The sequence below is a fragment of the Colletotrichum orchidophilum genome (genome assembly GCF_001831195.1).
Source record: "Colletotrichum orchidophilum strain IMI 309357 chromosome Unknown Scaffold_89.1, whole genome shotgun sequence".
NCBI lineage: Eukaryota > Fungi > Ascomycota > Sordariomycetes > Glomerellales > Glomerellaceae > Colletotrichum > Colletotrichum orchidophilum.
The window spans coordinates 142,330-162,464 of NW_019173045.1; the positions used below are offsets into that span (position 1 = coordinate 142,330).

Consider the following 20,135-nt stretch of genomic DNA (forward strand, 5'->3'; position numbering starts at 1 on the left):
GCAATCCAACGTTTATTTGCTGCTTCAGAAATTCAGACACTACCACCACTGCGCAGACTGGATTTCTCAGCGGGAGATCCCTGAACTTGGGAGGTAGGAGCTGCGCGCCGCTTTCTCATCACAAAGAATGCAATGACACCGATGACAATCGCAACACCGAGGGTGACCATGGCACCAATAACACCGGCGACGGCATTTGACATGCCTCCGCCGCTCCCTGAGCTGGAGCTCGCCGCCTCCTCGTCTTGGTAAGCCGCGCAGAATGACACAAGACTAGTGCAGGCGGTGCACCATTCCTCGACAGTGCCAATCGCTCTTTTCTGCATCTCTTCAACGAAGCGTGGCCACGATAGCGTCTCCTCTCCGGTGCCGAAAAGAGGAAACGCCGTCAGCTCGCCGACAGTGCCGTTGCGGAAAAGGAAGCGCACGCGAAGGTCGGCATCGACGTCGGCGGGGAACACAGTCGCGTTGTCGCTGACGAGCTCAAACGCCATGGTCGAGGCATAGTCCGGGAGACCGTAAAAGTCATCCGAAATGGTGATGAGATCAGTCAGACCGAAAAACGACATGAAGGTGTCGTAGCTGCCCGCGAGGAGGGAGAACTTGAGTTTTCCCTTGGAAGAAACGGTCTGGTTGAGTTGGGCAAGGATGCCAGCCGCAAGAGTCTTTGCGTGAATAGTGCTTTCGGGCTTCGACGCATTGAAGTTGTACCCAAACTCGGCGCTGTCCGCCAACGTCCGCAGCTGGAAGAGCTCCTCGTCCGTCACGTTACGGGCCAATGAGGTGCTGTTGTGGATGCGTGCCACGTTGATCAGATCAAAAATATCGTACGCGTTCTTGTACGTCATATTCTCGGGCTTGTAGTCGTATACACTCTCGAGCACGTCGTATAAGCTGCTGTAGAAGTCCTTGGTCTCCGTGACGCGTGTTTGGAACTCTTCACTGGCCTCGAATGCCTTGTAGGCCTTGGCGTTTGTGGGGCATCCATCATCGCCCTTGATCCAGATGGTGTCTGGCGAATTGGAGTTCTCGCCGTGCAGGAGAACATACTGGTAGCCGTTCAGGGGGCTTGTACTTGTGCTGCCGTTGTTGAGGGTTGACGACGCAACCTGAGCGTTGAGGTCTACCAGCGGAGGGTAGAGACCTTGTAAAAATGCTGTTGCTGTGTTCAAAAGAATGCCTTGGTCGGGAGCACTGGCGTAGATTTGCGAGGAGACGTATTTGTCCTCGGAGATATTGAGAATCTGGCCAGGAGAATCTGCCTCCAGATAGCGGCGCCGATAGTCACTGCCGACCTCGAAACATTGCTGAGCACCAACGCTGGTCAATGACTGAGCTCCATAATGCTTAGTTGTTCCTTGACTCCGGTTTTAGCTTGCTTCTGAGGCTCAAATCAGCAGATGTCAAACTTACTATCTCCATGACGGCTGAAGACAACAACGCCATGAACGGTCTCGGCGGCTGCAGAGCCAACCAGCAAGGTCACAATGGCGGCAGCAGTAGAAAGCATTTTGATGAGGTGTTCAGATGCTCGATTACGTTACCAAGCCTTGGCAAAGTGCAAGAGAGACTGGATTGAGAGAGAGGGCAGGCTTCAGACGTGGGTGATTGCTACCTCCCGGCTTCTATTATATGCCCACTATTGTTTTCCAAGCGTTCCAAGTGGGAAAATCTTTCCGTTCCTGTCGTTTGATATCTCTGCTGAAGCGGGGAAATCTGCATTTCCTTCCAGACCCGAGGAGCGGAGATGTTCAAAAATCTCTTGGTCTCCCACCGCCAAGCACTTGGCACGCAGCGCGACAAATCAACCTTTGCGATAAGAACGGTTGTCGGCGGCAGTTATTCATTCAACCGGTCAGAGCCGATGAAGCGGGAAGGAATCGAGTGGCTCAGCCAGAAGCCAGGCTGATTCCTGGCGAGCTCGCACGTTTGAAAGCGCCAGGTTGCATTATCATTTGCGAAAGACGTGACAGTTAGTGATACATGTAGTATTTAGAGAACTCATCTGATCCTCTCCGCCATTGCCCTTAGATGAACCCTTCAAGTTCCCGATCTCGCTCCAATTCTTGTTTTGGTTGAATTCCGAGCTTTTGAGATATTCTCGTCACCAACGTCTTGAAACCTCAGTTGTTCGGTTAGCCTTCCGACGAAGCACTCGTGAAGTGCTTTCATCAAGCTGGCTGTAGCATCAATGATAGACTAAGACCTCTTCGTTCACCAGGAACAAAGAGAGGCGCCGTGATATATAAGGAAGGTATCCGGGCGAGCGAGTCTGCTTGAGCCGCGGCATCAGGGCAGGCCTCTCTGGACAACCCTCGACATTGATGATTTGGACTCCTGTTGGTGCAATATTTGTCACGACAATGACATCCGCACGAGCTACAGCTAACCAAAAAGGGCTCTTGAAATACCTAGACTTAACATTGAAGTGATTGTTTAATTTGTCTAACGACAGCCTGCAATGGCACAGCCGGAAGGCAAATTTCAGAATTGTGCCACTGACTTGTGAGCTATTTAGTATCTGTAAGGAAAAGTTGGTTTACGTATCACAGGGTGGTTTGTTCGATCGAACCGTGGTGACGAAGGGTCAATTAACTGGATATTGATCTCTGCGTGAAGTGGAAAAGAAAGCTTCTAACCGGAGGTTAGACTGTCAGTTGAAAGCTGATATAAAGGCCCTCAACTGGCCCCTGCGCTAGCGCTGACTTGAGGTCGATTTAGGCTTTCAATCGACAGGAAATCTTGGAAGACCAAGCAATAAGGCTGTCTTCAGGAATTTCCAACTCGCTGTTTAGCAGCGGAATCGTGAAGGATTGCTTGATAATACCCTGGTGAGAATTAGACGATCCGAATTATTGATCTAAGAAGAATTGATATTTCTTAACACTCGATGCAGAAACTGTCATGTTCCTATGAAGAGAATCTAGACTATGGATTAAAAAGTGAAAGATGTTCTGACCTTGCTGATCCATACCTTAGTCGAGTGAGCACACTGGCATTCAAAACTAGCAAAACGTTGAAAGTTCAAAATAGACGACACTGTAGATTACACTATGCCAGACGATTGGGATGAGCGTGGCTGCCTTGATACCGTTTCAAATTTGGTTATATCCAAATTTCAGTATGAAGTACCAGATAAAGGCCATGCCGATTTGGACTGGATAGTTGGGTGGCAGCAGGAAGTTGATGTCAAGGCATGGGCCTTAGGCTTTGAGGACTGCGTCGCTTCCCATGGACGTTGGACAACACTGAGGTTTGGGTTCTTTGAGGTAAGGTGCAAAGCTCTCAAGCCCAGGTAACTTACAAGACACAGATCTTGCTCTTGGTATTTTGATTGATTGCTGATCGATTTTTACAGTACGGATCCTTATGCTGCTGGAGTGCTCTCTGTGTTGGAGCAGACCATGGCCTGGCCTATAGTTTTCAGTGCTTTATTTGTTATTAGATTGATTTCATTAAGGATAATGTGTTGGCGTGATATAACAGAACTTGGAACATGGTTATATGGCTACGCTTCCTGGCAGGTATGACATAAGGATTTTTAAGCACTGTCACGTCTTTAGCCTGCGCGATTTCTACCTAGCCGCCGGCATACGCTGCTCCTTTGCATTGACCATCAACGCACTGTCGATGTGTAGTTTGTGATCGGGGTCATTCTCACTGACTGAAAATACCAAGCATGTTACTCATCCGTAATCGACCCGCAAGAGATAGCCCAGCGGAATTGAGGTACGGGAAAAATGGTAGCAAGCTCATGCATAAGAGAAGTACTTCTGCTAAGAAAGAACATGAGCAAGACACAACGTGCCTACCTACTTTGCAAATTTCTTTGAGATATGCACTTATTGGCACTGCCAATGATGTTTGCTGGGCGATGAGAGAAATTGGAAAAACTAGATCAATATCTACCTGTACGGCCGCCTGCCGAGGTTTTATTTTGGTAGCCCCTCGAGTTGTTGGCAAAACCACGTGGACTCTGGATGTTATGAGATCGAGTTACTGAAATGAATGGGTTAATTGTGTTACCCGCACACGTCGAAAGCAGGCCCCAACTCTTCCACAGTTGCAGCTAAGCGCCTGGTTTGACCACCGCGGTCGCAGATCAGTACGCCGACTGCTGGGCATGTCTCTGGCGAGTTTCCTTTGGATAGGCGGTTGGGTAGAGTACGAAGAGGATTGGCCTAGTGGAAGTTGTGCTCAGTGGCGTTTCTGCATTCGGCCAGAGAGAATCAGACGTGAAGCGGAGCAACTGGATGAACGTATGGCGTCTGCTTTACGAACGGTTGCACAAGTAAGGTAGGTTGTGTACGCTTGCACAGCTTGAGAGGCAGGGGTGCCTTGGAGTTTGTATTGGGTCGTCCCAGATCCCTGTTGGATTCATGTCTGACCTCTGTCATCCCAAGAATTGATTGTCAGACTTTGAGAGAGGTTCAAGGCCGAGATGGGTCGGTTTGCCGTCGTCTGATGGGAATTGGGGCAAATTGCGTGATTGCAGGTTCTTATCTTGGTCGTATCATGTCCGACGCGGTGCGGCCGCTCAACCGAAAAAATGGCATTGATACGGCGAACGAAGTCGTTGCTCGGTGAAGGATGGGGAGGATGATTGCAACTGGCGGCTCATAGCCGGGGGGTGACCAGCTCCCAGCTCCATTGCGGCTATCGGTAAGGTTTTTGATTGGCCAATGGTCCTACCAGACCTTGGTCGGAGAAGGCTGAGCCTTTGGGCCTGAGTGCCTGGGCGGCGGTCGAGAGAGGAACCGACAGGGAATATGGGAGCTGCCGCGTGAGCTGAGTCGCCGACAGTGCCTGATGAACTTTTGGTCGGCCCAGGCCCGGTTTGCTCCTCCGTTCAGTACGAATATCCACTCACGCGGCACGCCCATGTCCATGGCCATGTCCATGGATGCCGCCGGAAGTTGCAGAGGCTTACCTACATGATCCTTATTGGGAGGAGGTTTCGTCATGTCAGGGTCGGTCGGGCTGAGGCGAGTGCTATAATTACGGAGACGGACGAGGCGAGCGGCGTTAGGTTGGCAAAACATGGGGGAAGGCGTTAGGTTTTAATTCAAGTGCCGAAGGAGGGAGGATCCAAGATTCAGCAGGTCCCGACGTCCCGTATCCGTACGTAACGGATTGAAGCCGCAAAGCCGCAAATGGCACAAAGGGGCGTTCTCGAAGATGAGGTGCTTGAGAACCCCGTGGGCCGAGAAAATGACGCCATCGCATGCTCGCCTTAGCTCATCCCGATTGGGGAGATTGGCAGCCAGGATGGCGACATACCTGGCGGCCTTAACCTCATCGTCGGTACTCGGTGCGGCCCCGAAAGTCTGCCCATGTCCAGGAAGGCCCTTCTCTGGAAGTTCTCTCTCTTCTAATATTCATACTATGTACAAGATCACAGGACTCACAGGGACAGAGGGACAGAGGGACAGAGCTAGGCCCCACAGAAAAATGACGAGCTTGAATTTCAAAGTATCACAAGTTTTATTTAGGCCTGGCAAACAAGTGGAAGAATTTCAGGGGAGCGGATACGACGGAGATCACACAGTTTGTACATACCTAGTAGTGTAAAGCAGTCAAGACTCAAGACCCAGCCTGAACGTCCGTGTCTTTGCTAACAGAAATTGAAAATTCTTCTCTCGCGTCCAGGTTCACTGATTCAGTGAGACCCAGCAGATGACGAGAGAGAAACTGCAAAAGACGTGGCCGCGGCACCGCGATGAGCTCATCTGGGTCCAATGGAACTCGAGTGGACAGAAGTGGCATACAGAAAGTAGAGCCAAAAAAAAGAAAAAAAAAAAAAACACATAAAAAAAAAAAAACCAACGGAGGGCGCAAGAGGGGGGGGGGGGGGCCGCGGTTGAACTCTCGGGATAAAATAGAACAAGGGTGGAAAGAAGAGGGAAAAAGAAAAAAAAAAAAAAAAAAAAAAAAAAAAAAAAAAAAAAAAAAAAAAAGCAGACCAGGTGACTGTGTCGTGGACTGTATTAGTGTCTGGCTGTGCATGCTGTTAGGTAAGCCCAACTTTTAGCGAAGCCCGAGACTCTGGCACGTGTCTGGGTGAGTTGTGCACCTCAAGATTTTGTTCACCTACAACCCACAAAAGTACAGAGGTCGAACAGAGTCTTCAACGATGCAACCACCACGATGAGCCTCAATCGGTAACTATCACGATGAAACTGGGGAAATCATGACAGATGACAGACGGAAGAGTAGTGGTCGATTTGTGCATCACACCAAGATGCCCTTACTAGCAGTAGTGTAAATAGGTAGGTACGGAGTAGTTGCCGGTACTCAAGCTTCAAGCTGCAGGCCAACATCAACCTAGCACACTTGAGGGAGGTGCATCGCGGGGTGGCCAGGTACTTGTTCGTAGATGCCCTTTTTGGCGTCTCGCTTGTCGGCGTTGCCTCCCCGCAATCTAATTACCTTAGTCGGCTATCGGTGACGGTGCAGCGAGACCCGTCCGCTGCCGCCTTCCACCAAACTACGGTAGTGACGCTGCAGCGACAACCGTCTCCCAAAGAAGGCGGCCAATGAAAACTACCCATTGTGGATCTTCTAGATGAAGCGAGCACGTCTTAGTGGGCCTGGACCCCTGGGAACCGCTGTCGACAACCTAGTGGAACTTCTGGGGGGCCACACTCACAGAGTCACCACCCTCACCAGGCTCACCCAGTGCTGATAATCCCAGCGATAACGCCATTTTCGCCCCAAAGCACCCAAACCCGCCTCATTGGTGCTGGCACCGTCTCCGGCTTTGCGAACTGCTGCTCGGCCACACCCCTCAGCTTAGCAGCACAGCGACGAATCTCCAACCATACTCTTACTGCCACGGAGAGAGAAAGACACACACAGAGAGAGAAAAAGAGATTCAACTCTCCCCCGTCGCCGCTTTCAAATCAAACGGCAATGAGTACCTACCGATCCCTTCCCATCTCTACCTGGTGCTCTCTATAAGGTATCTCTACCTTTCCAGACTCGGACGAACCCAGACCGCACTCTACACTACTGCGTATTACCTTACACACTCCTTCAATCACGACACCGACACCCTCAAAGGCGAAGACGGCGCACTACGACCACGATACTTTCCTCCCTCGATCAAGCCTGCCTCGTCTGAACCTTGCCGTCCACCCTTACCAGCTATCGGGCGATACTTCGTCGCAATCAGCAGGCCAAGGACGAGAACAGAAGAAGAAAGCATCTAGACGACTCCCAAGCACCCCCGGCCGACGAATCACCAGGGGCTCAACCTCCTGCCAAACCGGCCTCGAGTCTCAACACAAACGCCCGCGCGCAACGTCGACAAACTGTACCGGAATTGCGTGCCCCCATCCAATTCCATCCACAATCAAGCTCCCAGAACCAGTCGGATTCCGTTCCTGTACATCGTCCGGGGCTCCCATCTTGGGCAGCTGCTCAGAAATATACCCAGACACCCATACACCCAAAAACAAACACGCCAAACCTCATCCAGTACCTGTTACGCCAGGTCTCTCTCCTATCCGAATCGACGTTCCCCTGGCTCGCACGCCATCGCCAGGTCCTCTCACCTCACCAACACCCAAAACGCCAACCGACCACGACTGTCACTCCCCGTGTCACTGTACACGGCTCCGTCCCTGGCCTCTGCCCTACCCTGCTTGTCGCCCGTTGTCTCTTCCCCGTTTGCTTTGTAGGCTGTGTATCTCGTACGCCTCCCCTACCAGCGACACCAACCCAAGCAGCAACTTCCGTCTCGCCCCGGATGATTTGACACCATTCACCCCAACTGTTCTGTGCTCTGCTTCCATTGCTTGCTGAAACATATTGCGGCCATGGACCTCGCAAGCACGTCAACCGTCCCGGATCCCCGGAGCCTGAACCCAAACTCGAACCTGGGCCTTGACCTGGACCTCGACACCAATAACTCGTCGCCCAGTCACCGCCATGACGAGCTCGCCTCGACCTCTCCTTCCTCTGATTACTTCAAGAACACACCGACTTTCACCGCTACCGCCGACGTACACTCCACATCAACTTCCCATCATACACCTGCTTCCAACGCCGCCTCCGCCGCCAACGATGTGACTACTGCGAACCATCCATCCAGAGACAACTGCGATAGACGGAGACCTGACGAAGGAGAAATCTCAAGGTTCCCCGCGAACATGCCCACCCAACTCGTCGGCCAGACAGTCACTCCCTTCCTCCGAGAACACATCCCCGGCATTTACGCTCCCATCGGAAAACCCGATGTCCAAAACGAAAACAACTCCCTTATCCAGAAGCGAGACCCTTCCAACAGCAAGTTCTGTTATCGTCACCGCCCCGACGCAAAGTGCCGTCGCGCGGCCGATGAGTCCAAGATGGTCTTGATCCAAAGCGTAAGCCCGTCTTGCGTCGATGCCCACAGGGCTTATCGACTCCGTGCTGACACGTCTGGTGCCCAGGAACTTGATAAGCTGCCTTCCGCTGACCAGCAAGCCATCACACATGTGTGGTCTCTCTTCTCCGCCGCCCCTGCCAAGCACCGCGATCTGATGCTCCAGGGCATCATCACCCAGTGTTGCTTCCCTCAACTATCGACAGTCTCCCGAGAAGTCCACGAACAGCTCAAAATTGATTTCATGGCTGCACTCCCGACCGAGATTTCGTACAAGGTTCTCGGATATCTCGACACCGTTTCTCTCTGCAAGGCTGCCCAAGTTAGCCGAAGGTGGCGGGATCTCGCCGACGACGACGTTGTCTGGCACCGCATGTGCGAGCAACATATCGACCGCAAGTGCACCAAGTGCGGCTTTGGCCTTCCTCTTCTGGAACGAAAGAGGCTACGAGACTGGAACAAACAAAAGGAGCTCGCCGAAGCTAGGAGCCTACAACGCGACGCCGTCGTAGAAGAAGTCGAACAGGTCGAAGATGCTCCGACAGCGTCGTCACCCAACGCCAACAAGAAGCGAGAACTGGTTGTCCATGACGACAGCCGAAAGCGCGCTTGCCTGAGCGATCCGGGTGAGCCCATGGCACCCAAGACTGGTGTTGAGAAGGAACGAGAACGTCTCATTCGGCCCTGGAAGAGTGTCTACCGTGACCGTTTCAGGGTTGGCTTTAACTGGAAGTATGGCCGATGCCACATCAAGACCTTCAAGGGACACGATAACGGCGTGACGTGCTTACAATTCGACGACGAGATCCTCGCCACGGGATCCTATGACGCCAAGATCAAGATTTGGAACATTGAGACAGGAGAGGAAATCCGCACTCTGAGCGGACACACCATGGGTATTCGTACCCTCAAGTTCGTCGGCAACAAGCTTTTCAGCGGGAGCTTAGATCACACGGTCAAGGTGTGGAACTGGCAGACGGGCGATTGCATTAGCACCCTCCGTGGCCATAGCGAAGGTGTCATCACGGTCGACTTTGACGGAAAGTACCTGGCATCGGGGTCCATTGACAAGTCGATCAAGATCTTCAACTTTGACAGCAAAGAAACCTTTTGCCTCCGTGGCCACGAGGACTGGGTAAACCACGTCCGACTGGACCCCACTTCGCAGACGCTCTTCTCAGCCTCGGATGACTGCACTGTTCGGCTGTGGGACCTGCGAAACAAGACATGCATAAAGACTTTTGAGGGCCACATGGGTCAGGTGCAGCAAATTCTGTTGATGCCAGAGGACTTTGAGCCTGACGAAGAGGCGCTCGCCGGCGACGGCGCCGACAACGTGTCTGTTCACAGCGGCAGTGGCCGGAGCACGACTCCGACGGCGTTTGCCAATGTGGCGTCGATTCTCGGCTCTTCCTTTGGCGGAGACTCGGGCTCTCCACCAGAGGACGATCGGACGTCGTTTGGGTGTGCCTTCAACTCGGACCCCACCCGGCAGCTGCCGCCCCGCTATATGCTCACCGCCGGTCTCGACAACACGGTCAAGGTATGGAACATCCACACCGGCAAATGTCTCCGCACCATGTTCGGTCACGTGGAAGGTATCTGGGGCCTCGTCGGCGATACTCTGCGAATTGTTACCGGTGCCAATGACTCGATGGTTAAGGTTTGGGAACCCAAGAGTGGCAAGTGCGAGCGCACATTCACCGGTCACTCTGGACCCGTCACCTGTGTGGGCTTGACCGATAGTCGCATGGCCAGCGGAAGCGAAGACGGCGAGGTGCGCCTTTACAGCTTCGAGGCAGAGGCGCCTCTCCTCGAGGAGTGCGGTACTCCGGCGTAGGACAGCGATCGAAGTTTTTCTTGTTTCCTCTTCTGGTTTTTACGTTCCTTGCAGAAGGACTACACTGTGTTATGGCGGGAGTTTGGCGAGACGATTCCCCAACGGCGATTTATAAGAGAAGGATACTGTTGCACAACGAAGAAGCCATTCTGTTGCAGCTCATCTCTTGTTCAGATTATTTAGATGTCCTCGTGGACCACAGGGACAGGGACCGGGATCGGGAGGAAGCCCGATCATATGGATGGCGTTTCAGGGGTTGGGCATGTTTTTTTCGACAAACCCTACAGGAAAACCAAAAAAGGGAATTGGGTTGGGATATGAGGGAAAATTTAGCGGCGCGTTATCCAAGTATGGGATATTTCATGAGCCCTGATTTAATTCACCACAGATTTTACGAGTCGCAACAATGGTTTTCACATGCTTTTGTCTCACAGGTCGTGTGGTGGCAGCAGTTGGTCAGCCTCACCCACTCGCGACTTTCATCTGATACTGGCGCCGCACATCAGCACCAGCACCAGCACCAACACCAGATTCAAGCTAGTTTCCCGTCCCTCCACCAGCCTCGCATCAGGTGACTTTGCCTTGGGGCGGTGCCTGGGCCCTGATTAAGCTATCCGAAGGGGGCTCACGTCCGTCTCTTGTCAATGCCTGCGTCCTTGGCGAATACTGAATGAAGTTCCTCGGGTGAAGTATAACAATGACAATGAGAGATTCAGTGAAGAATGATGCGTAGTCCTGACTACCTTACCTACATGCATGTGCCTTGCTTGCCTTGCTTGCCTTACAGTGGAGGGAGGCGTGAGGCCAGGACCAGCCTCCGAACCTCGGCAACTTCTGATGAGTCTAGCCAGTCGGAAGGGCGGAAGTAGCCGGCCCCCAGGCCCCCACATTCTGACTCCCAGCTCCGCTCTTGCAGCGGGCAGTTCCAGTTGGCAGTTGCCCACGAGTCGCCTCTCCCCCGCAAAATCACAAGCTCGGCTTGGGGTCGGTAAAGCTGCGAGTTGGCTGCCGCTGCCCCCCCCATTCCCCAGCATGGAACGGGGTCTCCTTATTGCTGCAACGTCACTCTTCTGGGGGTGGAGAGATGTGTCGCAGGCCGACGAGACGTGAAGAACCAAGAGAAGACATCATGGAGTGTTGAGAGAAGAGCAACACATCATCGGGATGACTTCAGCTTTGAGACATGCAGTACGACGCTCTACCATAGCCAATTGGAGACTGACATTTTACAGCAGCAAATACCAAGAAGATAAACAAGTAGAACCAGCAGAACTGGCCGGCATCTCTACGCTTGCGGTCTCCAATATGCCAGTCACACTCCCTCCCGTCTGGCCTCCGTTCCGCCGAATCGGGATGGTCTGTCGCAGCGCAACCCGCTACAGACGTCTGAAGATTCAATGGTTTGAGCCACTCAGACACCGGTCCCGTGCTTGCGGCGTCACTCTCTCTTGTTCTCCATCTTCTCTTGTCCCTTCTCACCTGTCTTCTTCCGCTGCGGCATGGAAGACATAGAAGTCAATCCGTACACGCCCCCTTCCCCCCTCATGCGCCCGGTTTACCGAAACCCCTGGCGCTTGGTGTGTCCCGTCCTACCTAGCTGACGTCTCTCTGGCTGGCCTCGTGCCGCGGGTGAAAGGGGGGATGGAGAATACAGACCTTTTACTCATTTGCTTATTCTCTCCTAGCTCCTCCTACTCTCAGTCGCCGTGGCCCCGTTGCTGGTCTAGGCACAACATGCCACACGCTCTTCCCAAGACTGCCTTACACGCCTGTGCTCGGGACGAAACCTTGAGTCATCTGCTGGTCCTGATTCTATTCTGGCTTGTGCCTTTGACATTGACCACCCCCCCTTCCCCTCCTCCCGTGCGCCCCCCCCATCCAGTCCAGTCCGTATGCGCCACCTTTATATGGATGATTGCCCGCTCTGCCGTGGCTTCTGTCATCGGCGCCGAGGATGTATGGCTTTGTAGGTCCCTGAGCGACTTGTTCCGAATCTTCTTCTTATTCTATTCCGACTTCTTCCCTTGTGATTTCATGATACCCTCCTCCTTCTCTTATTTACTGTGACGCATCTACATTCATCAACACTGTAGACCAACAAATACCAGTGCTCGATCTCTTCTTTGTTGTTTCCGGCGCACGACTTGCTTGCTCTCTCTTCGGTCCCCTCTCCTCTTCCCTATCAGGATTATATACCCTTTGCATCTTGCATCATGGCGTCCAAGGTAAAACAAGACGGCAAGGCGCCGACCTCGGCGGCCGTGAACCTCATTGGTATGTACAGTTCCTCTTCAAAGACCGACAAAGGCATCGCCTAGTACTAACAAGACCAACAGCTGGGGGTGGTGCAGGTATGATGGAGGCGTTGGCGTGTCATCCCCTCGGTAAGACTCCCCCTTCCTTTCGCCTGCAGACTCGACTCTGTTCCCGCTGCGCGCGCATGTGCATACCCGAACGTCGCACAGTTAAGAAAAAAGTCAATTGACATGGAACGAAACCCACAGACACGATCAAGGTCCGAATGCAGCTGTCGCGGCGCGCGAGACAGCCCGGCGCACCCAAGCGCGGCTTCATCAAAACTGGTGTCGAGATTGTCAAAAAGGAGACGCCGTTGGGTCTGTACAAGGGTCTCGGGGCCGTGTTGACGGGCATCGTGCCAAAGATGGCCATCCGCTTCACAAGTTTCGAGGGGTATAAGCAGGCGTTGGCGGATAAGAGCACAGGCGTGGTCAGTGGACAGGCTACGTTTATGGGTAGGTCATTCCTTGAACCGTCTCCTCTGCAATTGACGTCCTCGAGCCGATTTGACTGACCTTTGATTCTTGTTTTGGAAAAACAGCCGGTCTCGCTGCCGGTGTCACGGAAGCCGTCGCCGTCGTAACGCCAATGGAGGTGATCAAGATCCGTCTCCAGGCGCAGCACCACAGCATGGCCGACCCGCTCGATATCCCCAAGTACCGCAACGCCGCACACGCGCTCTACACGGTCGTCAAAGAGGAGGGCTTTGGCGCGCTGTACCGCGGCGTGTCGCTGACGGCCTTGCGACAGGGCAGCAACCAGGCTGTCAACTTCACGGCCTACTCGTACTTCAAGGATGCCCTCAAGAATTACCAACCCGAGTTTGAGAAGACGACGCTCCCGGGATACCAGACGACTCTGATTGGGCTTGTTAGCGGCGCCATGGGCCCGTTGAGTAATGCGCCGATTGACACCATCAAGACGAGGTTGCAAAAGACGCCAGCCGAGTATGGCACGAGCGCGTGGAGTCGCATTTCCAAGATCTCGGCTGACATGTTCAAGTATGTGGCTGTCTCTATCTCGTTTCTAATCGGGGTCCGCGTGAACTTAGAGCTGACATTGCCGTTAGACAAGAGGGATTCCATGCCTTCTACAAGGGCATAACACCGCGTATTATGCGAGTCGCGCCCGGCCAGGCTGTGACGTTCACCGTATACGAGTACCTCAAGGAGAAGCTAGAGAGAAGTAACCTTGCTTTTTCGGGAGCTGGTTACGAGGAGTAAACCGTGTTTTTCAAATGGTTGGCGATGCAGTCTGGTTGTTCAGTTTGTAGGAGCATGGAGATAGGTTGTCCTGTCGATGCAAGATACCAGTGTCTTGTCTGCGTACCATGGAGGGCGGCTGTATGGTTCTGAAAGGGCGAGGATGCGCAACGTAGTGGATTAGACAAAGCATGAGCAAGTTTGTAGATATTTGAAGGCGCACGTTGTTCATAGAAGGTATCAATCACACTGCGAATGATATCTTGTCTATCAATAGCCCGATCTACGGGCCTAGGATATTAGTTGCTTTGCATACGCTCAGTTCCACCATTTTTCTCTGACCGCCCAAACCGCACCCATTCTAGGAGCTTGTGTCCGTCTACCGACCAGGTCTCTTGGGTCTGCTAAAGTTTTGTCGAACCGTCACCTTGGGATGCAGCTCAGAGAGAACCGTCTCCTCGGTGATCTCGCTTGGGTCTTCGACTTCGAGCTTCTTGTCGAGCGTCAATCCCGCCTCGCTAGATGCGACGTCGAGGACGGCGCGCTTCATGAGGGGGTACAGCATGCGGTTCTTGATGGACCTGTTGCCGGCGTTTACGGGGCAGGTGTAGATGAAGAGCAATGGGCTCGACTCAGCGCCGTTGTGGGTGTGGGTGAATCGGTAAAAGGTGAAGCGCGGCTCGGTCGGGGAGATGATCTGCGTGAGCTCGGTGATGGAGGAGGGGCTTTCGCTAGAGGGGACGAGTTCAACGGACTCCTTTTCGGGGTTGATTTTCTGAGTACAGTCAGTCAGTCAGCCAGAAAGAAGCGGCCTATTAGTTCAAACGTACCAGCATCACCAATGTCTTGCCACTGCCAGGTGACAGCTCCTTGAGGGCGGCGAGAGCATCGTCGGCAATGGGCATAGCCAGGGTCTTGCTAAGGTGGATCTCCCTGGTTCCCGTACCGGCGCTGGCCTCCTGCTCGGCCTGCTTTACGGCGCCGAGGCTGCGCTCCTCCTCCGTCAGTGGAGCCTCGAGCTCGGTGTGGGCATCGTGTTTGGCGAAACCTTTGGCGGACAGCTCCTCTGCCATGGTGGCAAAGATGGACTCGCGGAAGTGCTCGGAACCAAGCTTACGGACGAGGGTCAGGCGGGTGGATGCGAAGAGCATCTTCTGGCGCACTTTGGCCGAGTCGGGAACGTAGGTCACGGCTGTAAGGTGTGGTGCTGTATCATAGCGGCGAAGGAGGGCATACAGCGCCTCGTTGGGCTTGAGGTGCGGTTGGAGGGAAGCGAGGTTGTCGTCGAACGAGGCCGAGGGGGAAGCCTTGTCGAGAAATTGAACGGGCTTGAGGGTCTCGGATTCAATGGTGATGAGGAGACCAAAGTGGTTGTCGGTGGACAGGAGTGTATTGAACTGGGAGACGAGCTCTTCGGAGGCTGCCGGAAGTTAGCTCTTGGAATCATGAGTACTCCGCAGAGGGTTGCGCAAGACGCACCTGAGATGCCTGACTGCATCTTGGCGGTTGAGGACCGAGGTGCGTCTGTAGGAGGACGTGTACAATTGGACTCGTAGGATGTATCGAAACAGCACGGGGTGTTTTGTAGTATATGGAGCACCTCTGTAGGTAAGGCGGAGGCGAGGGCGGATGCGGTGAGAAGAGTAGCAGCGTGTGATGGTGAGGTGGTGTTTGAAGCTCGAGATGCGGCGCTGCTACGTCAGCTGGCGGGTGGATCCCAAAGACGGGACGGCGGTGCTGGAGGGGTAAGTTGCTGGAACGGGCAGTGGAAGCTGCGCACTCGAGCCACTCTGGCGGGCCTCCGCCATGAATTGCATTATATAATCAAACCAAGGCGGATCCGTTTTTATCGTATCCGTATCTTATATGTACCTACCAACCTTGGGTAAGGTAAAGTTCGCCGCAGCACCTCACAGCAGTGCAGAAACCTACCCCATCACCAGACATCGGCATCAAATCGCCAACTTGGCAAGTTTCATATCGCACCTGGTTTCAACAACTTCAACAGTTTACGATAATGGTGTCGTCCATTCCATACTACGGTGAGATTTGTGTCTGTACATACTATCACTAGTTGTCTTCAGGCGAGGCAACTCCAATAAACACAGCCTACGTACGCCACCGTGTGATGGCAAAGGCAGATGGCGCGACCTCCTGACCAGCCTGCATCCAAGCTGCTCAACGCATGGCTCTGTCCGACTCAGCATGCGAAGCTTTGTCACTACATGTCGGAAATTCATTGCTTGTGCGCACTTTTCTGCCGAGAAACTCGCAGAGGGTCTCCCACTCTTAGTCGCCATCGCGATGCAGTAGGAGTCTCTTAGGCGCCACGTGAGCCTTCATGCGCTTTGAGTGCTGTCTGAAGTCATCTAGGGCTCGACGATGCAGTTCCTCGATTGTCCGCGTACCATTAAAGACATCGCGGCCAGTCTCTTGCATTACGAATCCAGCCCTGTCGCCAATCACCATACTCACCCCCTTAAGCAACACGTCAACCCATGGCCCGAACAGCGGCTGGATGGCTTGGCTATCGAAACGCGGAAACGGCTTGTCAAAGTCGCGCTCTGTGAGAAAGATCCTTGCCTCGGGATAGCCATCGATTAGCTGCAATGCCCAGAAATACGACAGGTTGGCCACCGCGTTGTACGGCCTGAAGAGCTCGTTCCAATCTTGGCGAGTGAGAGGCGTAGGAGGCGACTGGGCATTTGCGTTCACTTCGGGCCAAGTTGCACTAGCGGCTCTCCCGAAGAACATCCAGTGGATTGGCTTGGTCCGAGAATCTAGACCGTGGAGGACGGGCTTGAAGCCAAATTCATGGAAAGCCGTCCTCCTTCACCAGTACTAAGGACGCCGCCATTGGGCATTAGTATGGGGAGGATGGCTGATCCCCTCACCACTCTGTACCACTCGAGCATCCACAGCATGGTTTCCGCTGGTTCGGCACCCGTCGTGTGCTGACCTTGCACTTCTGTTCACGTTGACTCCCTTTGCCATCTTCGTGATGATGTCATGCTGCATCGCTTCACTGAGAGAGATTTGGCGACATCAAGTGAGCAATTGCTTTCTGTTGCGCATAAGCAATTCTCGGTACTTCTCCAAGCTCTTGCCCATGATGTTGATAAAAGGCCATTGGGTGTTGCTCTTGAAGAAATGTGCCCATATTCTTAGAACCGCCAGGCTAAGTGAGGCAGGATCTCGATCTGTTGATGCGTCGGGCTCATCGTCATCAAAATCAACAACGTCGTACGCCTCTTCGACAATACATCGGACCCAGTGTAAGATCCGGTCTTCGCTATCTGTTGCTCTTTTGTCAGAGAAGAAAACTCAAGAGACTAGCCCACACATGCGCGGAATAACCTACCACTCAGCGGTGTCGTGGCAACAGATTCGGTAAGTGACGAGAGCCATTTGCTAAGCAGAACGGCACACTCCAGCCCCGAAAGCGAGTGACGGACACTCCAGAAGAATGCCTGGCTACGCGCGACACGGTCGACGCCGAGTCGCACAGGGATGCTGAGCATATGGGCAGCGTACAGTAGCGCGGTGATGACGCCGCCACTCCTCTCCACGGCAGGAGAGCGGCTGATGGCCTTGGCGATACGCATTGGGTCTCGAGCTTCGAGAAGCCGGTATGGTCCGAGGTGAAGATAGATGCGCACATATGCGAGGCCAAGCAAAGAGCTGGATGTGAAGGGGATGGGTCCATTCTCGTTGTTGGGATCAAGGCTGGATTCGGGGGCTTGCTGCCATCCTGCAGTCCAGGAGCGGAGGCCTCGTCTTCATCAAAAAGTTAGCATCGTATTATGACTTGAAAGCAAAGATGGGTAAGTGATAGACTGACTCGAGCTTGTCAACCTCCTCACTGGGTAGAGACGCCGATTGATCCATGACTGGGAGGGACAGATCGCGAACAATGTAGATCCTCTGGAGTAGCCCGTGCAAGAGGATATAGTTACCCAGTGGTGTTGGAATGGGGTCGACAGGAGCGGTGCCGTCCGTATTCCTCAGAAGCAGGGATAGAGCATCTTGGAAATACAGCTGTTGCTTCTCAGTCTCCTGGCGAGCAGTCTGCCACTGGCACGCCGACTGCGCTTTCCACTCTCCAGTCGAGCAAGGGAGTCGCAGGCCTACTTCGTTGCTACGCAGCACAGGATACACATTGTACGCGATGCTGTGAGTATGCATGAAGGAGAAGGCGATGAGCTTAGCTCGGCGCGTCGACTCCTGTCGCACCCATGCTTGCCAGGCGGCTTGCGGCGTGGTCTGGTCGGCAGCAAGCTGAGAAACATCCTCTTCGTGGAGACCGATTTCGCGAAGAATCTGCGCCAATAGTGCCTGTAGAGCGAACGCTTCTTGCAGCAGAGACACCTTGGGTTCCCAGGTGGCGTAGCCCATGAGGGCAATCAGGGCCCGAACTGTCTCTAGTGGTTCCCATGGACCCCAGTCTCTCTCCTTGAAGCCCCTTGAGGCGCGGCGTTGTGGTGATAGATTGTGAGGATTGAGTGATGAACCAGTCTTGGCATCGAACGTCTCAGACTCGTGCATCAGTCTCTCCATGAGGATAGCCTTGCCTGCATGGAAGAGTCTCTCGGACATGCGATGCTCGAAGCAATACTGGGCACCGACTGCCGCAAGACCGAGGATGAGTTCAAGAGAATGCTCAGCGACTCGCCACGTTGGTGTGTGGATAAAAGGCATATGAGAGTGGAAGCCTTCAAAGAAGGAGGTCAGGTAGCGTGAGAGAGCGTGCCGTGATGGAAACTTAAAGTCTGGATCGAGAACGTCTCGAAAAGTTTCGATGGAGCTAGTAAGACGACACCGCTGTTCATCTGAAATACGGTACGGCTGCGACTCGATGTCGACAGACCGCGGATCTCGTTGTCACGTTAGCTACAGTGACTCACAGCATTGCACCAGTCTTGCCCCGAGACTTACTTGTATCTGGCAATGTTTCGGATATCCGGTTGCCAGTAGGCGCTGATGGCAGCCATGAACTGAAGGGGGTTCCCGGCCGAGTCCTACTATTCCGTGTCCCCGGTGTAGCAGTCCCTTCTCGTGACATTCTCACCGTCGTGTCGGCAACTTCGTGATCTCTGTCAGGGCCGTGGAAGTAAGGACTCCATTCTGCTGGCAGGCCAACACCATCGAGAAAGTTGGCAAACTCCCTGAAGTGGGCATCAAATCCCACGGCATCTTGATTACCTAACACTTTTGCATCAGTGTCTAAAGTTAGAGAAGCGAACTCGGACCATCGACCAACCATTTTCGTAGAACTGTTCTCCGAGTAGAGCCTGTTGGTATGAGGCATCTACGAGAGCGCCGTTTCTTGGGACTGCCATAGGATACAAGTCTGCCGGTGGTGCAGTTGGTTGTTGCTGTGCCCAGTGATTCACGCTCATTCCCGAGAGGGAGACAGCCGCAGCCAGATCAGCCTCGATAGGCCCTTGGTTTTCTCCAGAGTCCGGCTCCGATGGGACCCCCGGAGACTCGGATCCATCCTCGTGGAAAGCGATCCGCTGATGGCGGGTCAGCAAGTCACGCCGGGCAAAGGCAGCTCCACACCGACAGATGAAAGGCTTCTCCTTGGTGTCTGGAAGAACGTGCCGGTCAGCATCGTAGCACGCGACACTATCCCGAGCGTTTGGCCATGGAACGGGCTAGCAGCGCCGGGGAGAGGGCGCAGTTGGTCGTAGACTACAGACAGACATCACTCCAACACTTGGAGAAAGCTGAGGGAGGGGCCACACAAGAATAGATGGGACGACTGACGCGTTCGCACGTGGCGCTCCAAGTGCTCGGTGCGCTTGAACGTTCGCCCACAGTGTGGACAGGAACGCGCATCAGGGCCGTGACCGGTTCGCCTCCTGCGCTTGACTGGAGTCGAGTGCGGTCGCGGGAGATGCTGCTGCTGCTGAAGCGGCTGCGATTGCGGCTGCGGCTGCGGTTGTGGATGCGAGCTCGTGCCGTTGTGGGACATCATCCTTTCCACTTTCGCTTCGCGACACGTATTGTGTTGGAGTTGAGGAAGATCGGGTAAGTTGGAGAGCAGAAGCTTTGGGGCATCCCTCGGGCTTATGTTGGAGAAGACTTCAGCTTCTTGTGGGTCTTTCTCGACAGAGATAACTCCAACTGCCGTGAATTGGATCGCCCGCTATCTTCGGAGACTGACTCGTAATCAGACACCACCCTTGGCTCCTTACGACTCTGCAACCCTGCAACCCAACGCCCTTATCTTGCGGAGGAAGCTTTTGGAGTCTGTTATCGAGTGTATTATTGATAGTCGTGTGCGTCTGAGACAAACAGACAGGTCGAGCTTCCCTGCTTTTCTCCGAAGTCGTATCCGTATCTTGTCTGCTTTCCCCCGCAGTATCCACCGATTGTGTGTGGACACTAGGACCAAGAAAGAGGCTCTCGATCTATTCCGAAC

General features: G+C 53.7%; 5 protein-coding genes across 5 annotated transcripts; 2 read left to right on the top strand and 3 right to left on the bottom strand.

The window, feature by feature from the left end:
* Positions 1-32: 32 nt before the first annotated feature.
* Positions 33-1,510, bottom strand: CORC01_09689 (histidine acid phosphatase; the record flags this gene model as incomplete). The annotated part of the gene is made up of 2 exons (XM_022621318.1): positions 33-1,357; positions 1,414-1,510. The coding sequence occupies 2 exons, from the start codon at positions 1,508-1,510 to the stop codon at positions 33-35; spliced, it is 1,422 nt and encodes a 473-aa protein (XP_022472194.1).
* Positions 1,511-7,820: 6,310 nt separating this feature from the next.
* CORC01_09690 (WD domain-containing protein) lies at positions 7,821-10,208 on the top strand (the record flags this gene model as incomplete). Its single annotated transcript, XM_022621319.1, has 1 exon — positions 7,821-10,208. The coding sequence occupies one exon, from the start codon at positions 7,821-7,823 to the stop codon at positions 10,206-10,208; it is 2,388 nt and encodes a 795-aa protein (XP_022472195.1).
* Positions 10,209-12,421: 2,213 nt separating this feature from the next.
* On the top strand, positions 12,422-13,729 carry CORC01_09691 (uncharacterized protein; the record flags this gene model as incomplete). Its single annotated transcript, XM_022621320.1, has 5 exons — positions 12,422-12,482; positions 12,545-12,592; positions 12,713-12,961; positions 13,048-13,501; positions 13,576-13,729. 5 exons carry the CDS (start codon positions 12,422-12,424, stop codon positions 13,727-13,729), a joined length of 966 nt encoding a protein of 321 aa, XP_022472196.1.
* A 358-nt stretch (positions 13,730-14,087) lies between these two features.
* On the bottom strand, positions 14,088-15,206 carry CORC01_09692 (cofilin/tropomyosin-type actin-binding protein; the record flags this gene model as incomplete). The annotated part of the gene is made up of 3 exons (XM_022621321.1): positions 14,088-14,483; positions 14,539-15,128; positions 15,188-15,206. 3 exons carry the CDS (start codon positions 15,204-15,206, stop codon positions 14,088-14,090), a joined length of 1,005 nt encoding a protein of 334 aa, XP_022472197.1.
* A 791-nt stretch (positions 15,207-15,997) lies between these two features.
* On the bottom strand, positions 15,998-19,685 carry CORC01_09693 (uncharacterized protein; the record flags this gene model as incomplete). Its single annotated transcript, XM_022621322.1, has 8 exons — positions 15,998-16,538; positions 16,668-16,733; positions 16,800-17,004; positions 17,070-17,485; positions 17,550-18,582; positions 18,644-18,910; positions 18,969-19,298; positions 19,478-19,685. The coding sequence occupies 8 exons, from the start codon at positions 19,683-19,685 to the stop codon at positions 15,998-16,000; spliced, it is 3,066 nt and encodes a 1,021-aa protein (XP_022472198.1).
* Between the last annotated feature and the right edge of the window lie 450 nt (positions 19,686-20,135).